The sequence below is a fragment of the Mesoplodon densirostris genome, chromosome 2, assembly GCF_025265405.1.
Source record: "Mesoplodon densirostris isolate mMesDen1 chromosome 2, mMesDen1 primary haplotype, whole genome shotgun sequence".
NCBI classification, from domain to species: Eukaryota; Metazoa; Chordata; class Mammalia; order Artiodactyla; family Ziphiidae; genus Mesoplodon; species Mesoplodon densirostris.
The window spans coordinates 62,259,421-62,272,563 of NC_082662.1; the positions used below are offsets into that span (position 1 = coordinate 62,259,421).

Here is a 13,143-nt window from a genome sequence, read left to right on the forward strand (position 1 = left end):
AATTAAGTCAGGAATAGGACTCAAGTTTGCCTTGAACTATCTAAGAGGTAAGTATTGAAGGTACCTTAAAAATAAAGATGTAGAGAACATTTGGGGCATTTGCATTTTCCCATAAGCAAATTAATAGGCTAAGCAATGTTGCTGGGGAAAACATTGAGCTACTTAAAAAAGCAAATATTTCCAATCATCTTTAAGAACATTTCCAATATATATTTATATAAATACAAAATATATGCTAATGTATTTCTTTAGATTTTTTTCTTAACTCTTCTTTAATGATAATCTTTTGCCTGCTAATCTCTGGTAATACTTGGTTCACCCTAGTTCCAATACTCATTCTGTACTTAAAAGTTATAAAAGTTGTTTTTTTTCCCTTTGTGTAACCAAAGTGTATGCTACCTCTGGGGTGCCAAGTCTTTCAGTTATCTGGGGTCACCCCATCCCACTTTACATGGAAAGCTAACATTTTCTCCACAGCCCACACATACACATCCCCAGCTCAGGATCATCAGGAATTCCTAGGTTTATTATAGTTTCTCTAGATCATCCTGACACTGATTTCCCTTCTGCTGAATTCTTGATCTACGTTGCTTGTAACAATTCCTTCTTTTTTTTTTTTTTTTTTTTTGGCCACACCATGTGGCATGCAGGATCCTAGTTCCCCAACCAGGGATAAAACCCGTGCCCCCTGCAGTGGAAGTACAGAGTCCCAACCACTGGACCGCTAGGGAAGTCCCTGTATCAATTCTTATAATAGCTGTTATCTTTACTCCAACCTTACCCCAAGGTGGACCTACTCCTAATGCCATCATTACCCAACAGTACTGCAAAGCATAAGGCTCTGATGTTTAACATATTTCATTGACGATTTGGGGTTTGGGGAGGTAATAGAGCACAGAATACTGGAATATTAGCCTTCACGGTCCTAAATATTTATTGACTCTTCCCTGTCACAATTTCTCCATATTTTTGACCTCTCTCTTTCTCACAGTGTTTTCCTCTTTCCTCTAACATTTGTAACTGCCTCTTCAGGAGCTGCTGCCAAAACCCAAAACTCTTTTTACTGAGTATTTCTTTCTTCTTTTGTTTCACCTTCACTCTAACTGTGGATAAAACTTCTCCCCTTTCTCAAACTATTGGGCTGGCCCAAAAGTTCATTTGGGTTTTTCTGTTGAGATCTTATGGAAAAACCAAATGAACTTTTTGACCAACCCAGTAAAACCCCTGTTATGTCTAAACAATAGAATTATCTACCGAGAAGATGAAATATTCTACTCTCCTAGAAAGCAGTAACAACTGATTTAAATTAAATAGCCATCAGGGGACCTTCAAGATGTCAGAGGAGTAAGAGGTGGAGATCACCCTCCTTCCCACAAACACATCAAAAATACAATTACATGTGGAACAACTCCTACAGAACACCTACTGAACACTGGCAGAAGACCTCAGACTTCCCAAAAGGCAAGAAAATCCCCACGTACCTGGCCATGTGGCTGACAGGGTCTTGGTGCTCTGGCCAGATGTCAGGCCTGAGCCTCTAAGGTGGGAGAGCCAATTTCAGGACATTGGACCACCAGAGACCTCCCAGCCCCATGTAGTATCAATTGGCAAGAGCTCTCCCAGAGATCTCTGTCTCAACGTTAAGACCCAGCTCTACCCAATGGCCAGCAAGCTCCAGTGCTTGATGCCCCATGCCAAACAACTGGCAAAACAGGAACACAACACCACCCATTAGCAGAAAAGGCTTCCTAAAATGATACTAAGTTCACAGATACCCCAAAACACACCACCAGATGTAGCCCTACCCACCAGAAAGACATGATCCAGCCCCACCCACCTGAACACAGGTACCAGTCCCCTCCACCAGGAAGCCTACACAAGTCACTGAACCAAACCTCACCCACTGGGGGCAGACACCAAAAACAATGGGAATTACGAACCTGCAGCCTGCAAAAAGGAGATCCCAAACACAGTAAGTTAAACAAAATGAGAAGACATAGAAACATGCAGCAGATGAAGGAACAAGGTAAAACCCTGCCAGACCAAACAAATGAAGAGGAAATAGACAGTCTACCTGAAAAAAAATTCAGATTAATGATAGTAAAGACGATCCAAAGTCTTGGAAATAGAATGGAGAAAATACAAGAAATGATTAAGAAGGACCTAGAAGAATTAAAGAGCAAACAAACAATGATGAACAACACAATAAATGAAATTAAAAACTCTCTAAAGGGCTTCCTTGGTGGTGCAGTGGTTAAGAGTCCACCTGCCGATGCAGGGGACAAGGGTTCATGCCCCTGTCTGGGAAGATCCCACATGCTGCGGAGCAGCTAGGCCCGTGAGCCATGGCCACTGAGCCTGAGCATCTGGAGCCTGTGCTCTGCAACAGGAGAGGCCACAGCAGTGAGAGGCTCACATACCGCAAAAAACAAAAAACAAAACTCTCTAGAAGGAATCAATAGCAGAATAACCGAAGCAGAAGAAAGGATAAGTGACCTGGAAGAAATAATAGTGGAAATAACTACCATAAATGCACCAACATTCAAATTATAGAGGTCCCAGAAGAAGAAGAGGAAAAGAAAGTTTCTGAGAAAATATTTGAGGAGATTATAGTTGAAAACTTCCCTAACATGGGAAAGAAAATAGTCAATCAAGTCCAGGAAGCCCAGAGTCCCATACAGGATAAATCCAAGGAGAAACATGTCAAGACACACTAATCAAACTATCAAAAATTAAATACAAAGAAAAAATATTAAAAGCAGCAAGGGAAATACAACAAATAAGATACAAGGGAATACCCGTAAGGTTAACAGCTGATCTTTCAGCAGAAATTCTGCAAGCCAGAAGGGAGTGGCAGGACATATTTAAAGTGATGAAAGGGAAAAACCTACAACCAAGATTACTCTACCCAGCAAGGATCTCCTTCAGATTCAAGAGAGAAATTAAAAGCTTTACAGACAAGCATAAGTTAAGAGAATTCAACCCACCAAAGCAGCTTTACAACAAATGCTAAAGGAACTTATCTAGGCAGGAAACACAAGAGAAGGAAAAGATCTACAATAACAAACCCCAAAACAATTAAGAAAATGGTAATAGGAACATACATATTGATAATTACCTTAAATGTAAATGGATTAAATGCTCCAACCAAAAGACATAGACTGGCTGAATGGATACAAAAACAAGACCCATATATATGCTGTGTACAAGAGACCCACTTCAGACCTAAGGACACATACAGACTGAAAATGAGGGGATGGAAAAAATATTCCATGAAAATGAAAATCAAAAGAAAGCTGGAATAGCAATTCTCATATCAGAAAAAATAGACTTTAAAATAAAGACTATTATAAGAGACAAAGAACTACACTACATAATGATCAAGGGATCAATCCAGGAAGAAGATATAACAATTGTAAACATGCATCCAACATAGAAGCATCTCAATACATAAGTCAAATGCTAACAGCTATAAAAGGGGAAATCGACAGTAACACAGTCATAGTAGGGGACTTTAACACCCCACTTTTACCAATGGGCAGATCATCCAAAATGAAAATAAATAAGGAAACACAAGCTTTAAATGACATATTAGACAAGATGGACTTAATTGATATTTATAGGACATTCCATCCAAAAACAACAGAATACACTTTCATCTCAAGTGCTCATGGAGCATTCTCCAGGATAGATCATATCTTGGGTCACAAACCAAGCCTTGGTAAATTTACTAAAATTGAAATCATATAAAGTATCTTTTCTGACCACAATGCTATAAGACTAGGTACTAAGTATAGGAAAAAAACTGTAAAAAATACAAACACTAATATGCTACTAAATAATCAAAAAATCACTGAAGAAATCAAAGAGGAAATCAAAAAATACCTAGAAACAAATGACAATGAAAACACGACTACCCAAAACCTATGGGATGCAGCAGAAGCAATTCTAAGAGGGAAGTTTATAGCAATACATTCCTACCTCAAGAAACAAGAAACATCTCAAATAAACAACCTAACTTACACCTAAAGCAATTAGAGAAAGAACAAAAATCCCCAAAGTTAGCAGAAGGAAAGAAATCATAAAGATCAGGTCAGAAATAAATGAAAAAGAAAAGAAGGAAATGATAACAAAGATCAATAAAACTAATAGCTGGTTCTTTGAGAAGATAAAGAAAATTAATAAACCATTAGCCAGACTCATCAAGAAAAAAAGTGAGAAAACTCAAGTCAACAGAACTAGAAACAAAAAGGGAGAAGTAACAACTGGCACTGCAGAAATACAAAGGATCATGAGAGATTACTACAAGCAACTCTATGCCAATAAAATGGACAACCTGGAAGAAATGGACAAATTCTTAGAAAAAAACAACCTTCCAAGACTGAGCTGGGAAGAAATAGAAAATATAAACAGACCAATCACAAGCACTGAAATTGAAACTGTGATTATAAATCTTCCAACAAACAAAACCCCAGGACCAGATGGCTTCACAGGCAAATTATATCATTTAGAGAAGAGCTAACACCTATCCTTCTCAAACTCTTCCAAAATATAGCAGAGGGAGGAAACTTCCAAAATCATTCTACAAGGCCACCATCACCCTGATGCCAAAACCAGACAAAGATGTAAGAAAACTACAGGCCAATATCACTGATGAACATAGATACAAAACTCCTCAACAAAATACTAGCAAACAGAATCCAACAGCACATTAAAAGGATCATACACTATGATCGATGTGGTTTATCCCAGGAATGCAAGGATTCTTCAATATACGCAAATCAATCAATGTGATACACCATATTAACAAACTGAAGGATAAAAACCCTATGATCATCTCAATAGATGCAGAGAAAGCTTTTGACAAAATTCAACATCCATTTATGATAAAAACTGTCCAGAAAGGAGGCATAGAGGGAACTTACCTCAACATAATAAAGGCCATATATGACAAACCCACAACCAACATCGTTCTCAATGGTGAAAAACTGAAACCATTTCCTCTAAGATCAGGAACAAGACAAGGTTGCCCACTCTCACCACTATTATTCAACATAGTTTTGGAGGTTTTAGCCATGGCAATTAGAGAAGAAGAAATAAAAGGAATCCAAATCGGAAAAGAAGAAGTAAAGCTGTCACTGTTTTCAGATGATATGATACTACACATAGAGAATCCTAAAGATGCTGCCAGAAAGCTACAGAGTTAATCAATGAATTTGGTAAAGCAGCAGGATACAAAATTAATGCACAGAAATCTCTTACATTTGGGCTTCCCTGGTGGCACAGTGGTTTAGAAACTGCCTACCAATGCACAGGACATGGGTTCGAGCCCTGGCCTGGGAATTCCCACATGCCATGGAGCAAATAAGTCCGTGTGCCACAACTACTGAACTTGACCTCTAGGGCCCGCAAGCCACAACTACTGAGCCCACGTGCCACAGCTATTGAAGCCTGTGTGCCTAGAGCCCATGCTCCACAACAAGAGAAGCCACGACAATGAGAAGCCCGCATACCGCAACAAAGAGTAGCCCTGCTCACCACAACTAGAGAAAGCCCACACACAACAACAAAGACACAACACAGCCAAAAATTTTAAAATAAATAAATAAATTTATTTAAAAAAACAAGGAATCTCTTGCATTCCTACACACTAATGACGAAAAATCTGAAAGAGAAACTAAGGAAACCCTCTCATTTACCACTGCAACAAAAAGAATAAAATACCTATGAAGAAACTTACCTAAGAAGACAAAAGACCTGTATGCAGAAAACTATAAGACACTGATGAAAGAAATTAAAGACAATACAAACAGATGGAGAGATATACCATGTTCTTGGACTGGAAGAATCAATATTGTGAAAATGACTATACTACCCAAAGCAATCTACAGATTCAATGCAATCCCTATCAAACTACCAATGGCATTTTTCACAGAACTAGAGCAAAATATTTCACAATTTTTGTGGAAACAAAAAAGACCCTGAATAGCCAAAGCAATCTTGGGAAAGAAAAATGGAGCTAGAGGAAGCAGGCTCCCAGACTTCAGTCTATACTGCAAATCTACAGTAATGAAGCCACTATGGCGCTGGCACAAAAACAGAAATATAGATAAATGGAACAGGATAGAAAGCCCAGAGATAAGCCCATGCACATATAGTCACCTTGTCTTTGATAAAGGAGGCAAGAATATACAGTGGAGAAAAGACAGCCTCTTCAATAAGTGGTGCTGGGAAAATTGTACAGCTACAATGTAAAAGAATGAAGTTAGAACACTTCCTAACACCATACACAAAAATAAACTCAAAAAGGATTAAAGACCTAAATGTAAGGCCAGACACTATCAAACTCTTAGAGGAAAGCATAGGCAGAACACTCTATGACATAAATCACAGCAAGATCCTTTTTGACCCACCACCTAGAGAAATGGAAATAAAAACAAAAATAAACAATGGGACCTAATGAAACTTAAAAGCTTTTGCACAGCAAAGAAAACCATAATCAAGATGAACAGACAACCCTCAGAATGGGAGAAAATATTTGCAAGTGAAGCAACTGACAAAGGATTAATCTCCAAAATTTACAAGCAGCTCATGCAGCTCAATATCAAAAAAACAAACAACCCAATCCAAAAATGAACAGAAGACCTAAATAGACATTTTTCCAAAGAAGATATACAGATCGCCAACAAACACATGAATGGATGCTCAACATCATTAATCATTAGAGAAATGCAAATCAAAACTACAATGAGGTATCACCTCACACCAGTAATAATGGCCATCATCAAAAAATCTACAAACAAGAAATGCTGGAGAGGGTGTGGAGAAAAGGGAACCCTCTTGCACTATTGGTGGGAATGTAAATTGATACAGCCACTATGGACAACAGTATGGAGGTTCCTTACAAAACTAAAAATAGAACTACCATATAACCCAGCAATCCCACTACTGGGCATATACCCAGAGAAAAACCATATGTACCACAATATTCATTGCGGCACTATTCACAATAGCCAGGACATGATAGAAACCTAAGTGTCCATCAACAGACGAATGGATAAAGAAGATGTGGCACATATATTCTATGGAATATTACTCAGCCATAAAAAGAAACGAAACTGAGTTATTTGTAGTGAGGTGGATGGACCTAGAGTCTGTCATACAGAGTGAAATAAGTTAGAAAGAGAAAAACAAATACTGTATGCTAACACATATATAAGGAATCTTAAAAAAAAAGAAAATTGGTTCTGACGAACCTAGGGGCAGGACAGAAATAAAGATGCAGACATAGACGATGGACTTGAGGACACAGGGAGGGTGAAGGGTAAGCTGGAGCAAAGTGAGAGAGTAGCACTGACATATATACACTACCAAATGTAAAATAGTTAGCTAATGAGAAGCAGCTGCATAACACAGGGAGATCAGCTTAGTGCTTTGTGACCCCCTAGAGGGGTGGGCTAGGGAGGGTGGGAGGGAGACGGAAGAGGGAGGGGTTAGGGGGATATATGTATACATATAGCTGATTCACTTTGTTATACAGCAGAAACTAACACAACATTGTAAAGCAATTATATTCCAATAAAGATGTGTAAATAATTAATCAACTAATTAATCAAATAGCCATCTTTTCCCTCACTCTACATTTGCAAATTTTCTTTCACTTATTCATACAGTACTTTCTAATTAGCCAGACAATATGTATGTTTAAAGTAGATAATTAAAATAATGTACAATCTTTTTTTTAAGGAGTTTTCTAAGTTTTAAAAACTGCTAATCAAAATTTAGTCCTGCACAGGTAACGAATAAAAATTTACTCATGTCTGCTTTCCAGGTAATTTTAAGTTAGTTCCAATTATAACTGATACTTATAGAAACACTATTTTGTCAGAGTTTATACTGTCTTTTATATACCAAGTTAACATAGGCTAACCCTGAGAACTTAAGTGAAATGTGAATATTTTCTATTGGGATACAGTTATTTGAAGATATTTAGCTTTTATATGTATTTGATTACCTTTTTATATCTTTTTTGCATAGTTTTGTGTGAGAATAGAAAAGAATCCTGGCCTTGGATTTAGTATCAGTGGTGGAATTAGTGGACAAGGAAATCCATTTAAACCTTCTGACAAGGTAAGAACTGAATTTCTTATTGTCAATTTTAATTAGAAAAACACTATATTCTACTGCAGCAAAAAAACTTTTTTCAATTTTTTGGTTTTACTGTGCTTTAATAAGCTAGCTAACTATGAAGCCAATTAGAAACTTTTTCAGCAAATGGAAAAAAGAATTCACTGCAGTGCTTGACAAATCCTATGAATGAGAAAAAATAAATTTAAGCATTCTCTCTGAAAAGGAAGTGGCTTGTTTTTGCTTTTTGTTTTGTTCACAGTTGTATATATTTGTAAATGAAGCTATATAGGCAATTTCTAACAAGTTTTTTCCAAAACTTTATTTGTGGATCACTGATTTGGGAAAAAGTTTTCTCATAGTAACAGAATGAATAAATAATGATTCAATGCCAGGGCCAGCTGATTGCCATCTCTTTAATCCATCATGTTTGTAAAGTACTTCACTAATAGAATTGTAGAACTGAAAGACCATGGGAAACAAATATTCTGTGAGAAAATCAGTGTTAGCCATGGCAGAGGAATGAGGTCCTCCTCTTATGCTCACCCCTGTCTGTCAAATCATGGGTAAAGGTTCACCACCACTCCCAACTCTAACCTCAAACGTTGCTGAATATCCACCATGCTGCACATGTTCACATCTGACCTGTCTGATACCATTATGGACCACTTGACTTTTTTAAGCAAAAAAATTTACCCTGAGCTATGTAACCTGCCTTCTGCCATCAGGGTTTAATACTCTCAGCTTTTAAACAATTAGTGATTATAATTTGATGATCATTGAAACTGTCTGCTTTTGACCTCATCAAATTTAATTGCATTAAGTGACATCATAAAACTTTGGGATGATGAAGAAAGACAGAAATTAGCTATGAATAAAACCTCCTCAGGCTCTCGACTTAACCTTTGAGTCACAAGGTGGTGAGGATCCTTTCAACTTAACACTATTGTAAAAATCACCCACACATCAGTTTCTGCTTAAAGACATATTTCTGAAAAAATTTGGATGCCCCTACTTTAGAGATTTCCATAGCCTTTAATCCCTTATTTTCCTCTACTTCTTCTCAGTCTTTTTGTTTCCTACCATTAGTTATGACCTCTTCCTTTCCTTTCTGAAGAGGAAGAAAGAAAGAGGTTGGACTATTTGGATGGAAAGGAGTAGAAAGAAATCCCCAGTGGCCATAGATAAGAGTTTCTTTGGTTAACTGATTGGAGCAGGTATTCACATATAAGGAATGTATATGAAGCAGCCATATATAATTAGGGAAATTCCAGTTAGAAATGTCTGTGTATAAGTAACTACTACATTTCCTTTTTGAAATGATGTTGAGGATAATCATTGATTTAGTAGAATTTAAATATTCATGGCCTAGTAGGACCAAGTGTTTACTGAATTTTAATAAATTATTAATATATCTTAAGACAAAAAGCATGAAAAGTCAAAATTATCAGAAACATATGATGGTATTTTTAAAAGCCTCAAATCATTGTCTTATTCATCTTGACCCCTCTTTTTGTCTCTGGTTTTACATCTCTTCCATAAGTTCTTTCAATGAAAAGGTAACAACCTTATCATTCATAAGATAGTTGAAATTCAAAAGACATGTTTTCCTCTCCTATTTCATCAGCAGATATATCTTTTCACGATATTTTTGGAAGGCACAGGGTAATAGATATTTTTTCAATTAAAGATGCACAAGTTGCTAAGTAGTCAAGATGTCTGAATGCTGTTACTTTTCTGTTTTTATTTTCAACTGAAAGGGATAGCAGGTGTGAGGCTTTCAAATCATTGCCTGTTATTCTTCCACTGTGATGAAATATGAAAACTTTATAACTATTCATTTACTTTTTCATTGCAACATTTTGATGACTCTAGTGAGACTGAACTATATCTATGATCTTATAATTTCTCTTTTGGTTAAATGCAACAGATATAGAGCTTGAATTATATAATCTATCCATTGAAAGATTCCCCTCAAAAGCACTTTTCTTTGCCTGATTACTTTCTAAAACACTTAAAATCTGAAAAGTGAATCTCTGTTACAGCAAAATTGATCAGAGTAATTAAAAGTTCCAAATCTACAGAAGACTCAGACTGCTCTTAATTTATTGACCACACCAAACATATGGTAGATACTTAGTTAAAAGTGTTGAGGCGATCTAAAGACATTGGCTCTGACAATTTCTATAAGAATTTAATCCACTTACAAGGAAAGGGATTAATCTTGAGGAAATTCAGTAGCATTTTTTTATCCCCAGTGCCCCATTCTTGTAGAGGTTGCATAAAATTTAGAGTGGAATCCAGTGTCCATATCAACCTAAAAATATCAAACAGTGAGAAAATGAAAATGAACTTTAAAAATACTCTTCTCTCCAATGTTGAAGGACAATTATATCATAAATTGGCTAATTTACAGCTGTGAGGAGGGATGAGGAGAACCAAAATAAACAGATGTTTTAATTCAACCTGGGTCAGAGGTTGATGCTTTCTTTATAAGGAGTTCTAGTCATGCAAAAGCTTAAACTTTATTATGATACATACCCCCTTCCAATAAACAAGTCATGGGTTAGAAGCAGTCTTTTGAGCATACTATATTATTTTACTTACTGTTCATTAATGTTTAAGTGTTTTGTAATGGCACTCAAAATTCTAAGTATCCAAGATATCTGAATGTCTTAGAGTCACTGAAGTCTTTCTGTACTAAAGTAGCCAATAGATTTGTTCCATTCTCTTCATTATGATTGCTAGGAACCACTGTTTCAGCCAAATGCCAAGGACTAAAGTGAAATAGCATCCAAACTGATTACCTGGTTTACAGCCAGATAGGAAAAGCATGAAGCAGTCATCCCTAAGGGCTGAGAGTATGAAACTGGGACAAAAGTGAGTTGTGTTGTTCAGTCTGGCAGAAGTTCCAATTTAGGTTCTGTGGTAATGTGAGACTATTGCAGAAAAACTCTTGGTACAGCCCAAAAGTTAACTGAGGCTTTAGGGAGAACTGAGGATTAAGATATGAAGACTGTTTTGTACCAGACTTTGAGAGCTTAGAACAGCATCTGGTCTTGCAAATTTAACTCTTTTCGAAGACGCCAAGGTAGTCTGATTATGGTCTCCTTAGGTTAAACAGATGGAGCACAATTGGTCCTGCAGTTCATATCATTGTCAGAACAGTGTTTAGTAGTTGAACAACCCAACTCACTCATCATGGAGTTCATTATTTTGGGTTCACTGCCAGGTGAAAACTGCTTTTACATACTTGGAAAGAGAAAAATGTAGAAAACCAGATGAAAAAGCCTTCATATAATGCTTGCCTTTGCCCTCCCTGTGAAGTGGATGGAGCCATTATCTGGTTTATTATTATAGAGAAACATTGCTTTCAAGATGGCACGATGCTCCAGAGAGAGAAAAGATTTTGATCCAACAAATCTGATGATAATAATAAAAGTATAGACTTCTACTGAGTATCTGTAATGTGCTAGTCACTGTATCAGGCTCTTTATATACATGAACTTATCTGATCTTCTTAGCAACTTGTGTTAGTTGATTATTATTATTCCCCATTTTGTTGAGGCCCAGAGGGGTTAATTAACTTGCCCAAGGTCATTTAGCTAACCTGTGGCAGATAAGATTTGAACCCAAATTGATCTGATTCCAAATCCTTTTCTCTTTTTTTTTTTTTTTTTTTTTTTTTTTTTTTTTTGCGGTATGCGGGCCTCTCACCGTTGTGGCCTCCCCCGTTGCGGAGCACAGGCTCCGGACGCGCAGGCTCCGGACGCGCAGGCTCAGCGGCCACGGCTCACGGGCCCAGCCGCCCCGCGGCACACGGGATCCTCCCAGACCGGGGCACGAACCCGCATCCCCTGCATCGGCAGGCGGACTCCCAACCACTTGCGCCACCAGGGAGGCCCCCAAATCCTTTTCTCTTAACAAGCACTATGATACATACCTCTATCTGCAAATACCACTTAGCTGAAGAGCCATATGACAAATTTATACCCTCTAGAGTTGAGACTAACACAATAATCTAATACTGAAAGTGTTACAGAACACTGTAATTAGTTATAGTCTAGATATTTGCTTCAAGTCCTTGGAAGTCAGCATGTATTCTCTACTGAACTTAGATAATTAGAAGCATACTATATACATTAGATTGCTAAGCATTTATATAACTTTTGGACTAAGGTATTATTACAGTGGAGATCCTGCCAATGGAACAAACCACAATAATCTTTCCCTATATTTAAATGTTCATAAAATAATAATTCATGATTACAAAATTTAAGTAATATACCAATACAGTTTCCACGAGATGTTGTTAGGACGAAGAGACTGGATTAATGGATGACTGATATCATGTTGTTGTGTGACTTCATAAGGCAGCCTGAGACTCCGAAAATAAATAAATTTTTAATGATGTATTCACACAGTTCATCATTTAGGGACTGATATCCCACCTTGCCTCATTTTAGAAGGAAGGACGAAGCTTCTGGAGTTTAAAGATATTAACAAGAACTCATAGCCTCTTTCTCTATATACTGTAAAGGTACAGCACTGAACAATGCCATGAACAATCACCTAGTCACAGGATCAAAATGGAAGCTGTATTATGAATATCCTCAAATCACTTGATATCAGGAAATATACATACTAGGACATTGGGCCGAAAGAACCACTTATTCTCCACAGTTTTATCATAAACACTCATGCTGAGCAGATGCCAGAGAGCCTACCCATATTTCCACTGATTTGGGCAATCGGCATGTAGACACATAAATGATAGAAGAAACAATCCTTTTTTTTTTTTTAATGCCTTAATTTGCCCATGGTACAGGTAAAATCCCAAGCCAAGGAAGAATATTATAGGCATGGCAAATGTAAAATACTATAATCACCAATATACTCTAAATAAATGTTCTGGAATTTCAGAATAAATTACTATATCTAATTCTACATAAATTCTAAAAAATTGATTCCAGATGCCAAACAGCCTCCCTCCTATTTACATCCCACCTTCCACCC

At 37.1% G+C, this 13,143-nt stretch overlaps 1 protein-coding gene and 1 long non-coding RNA gene across 5 annotated transcripts in view; one reads left to right on the plus strand and one right to left on the minus strand.

Annotated features, from left to right (window-relative positions):
• Nucleotides 1–13,143, plus strand: part of LRRC7 (leucine rich repeat containing 7) — a 497,427-nt gene that overhangs the window by 461,091 nt on the left and 23,193 nt on the right. The window contains exon 24 of the mRNA XM_060089953.1: nucleotides 8,038–8,130. Within this exon, the coding sequence (XP_059945936.1) occupies nucleotides 8,038–8,130 (93 nt within the window). The remainder of the gene's footprint in view (nucleotides 1–8,037; nucleotides 8,131–13,143) is intronic.
• Nucleotides 1–13,143, minus strand: part of LOC132483978 (uncharacterized) — a 163,143-nt gene that overhangs the window by 109,412 nt on the left and 40,588 nt on the right. The window lies entirely within an intron of this gene.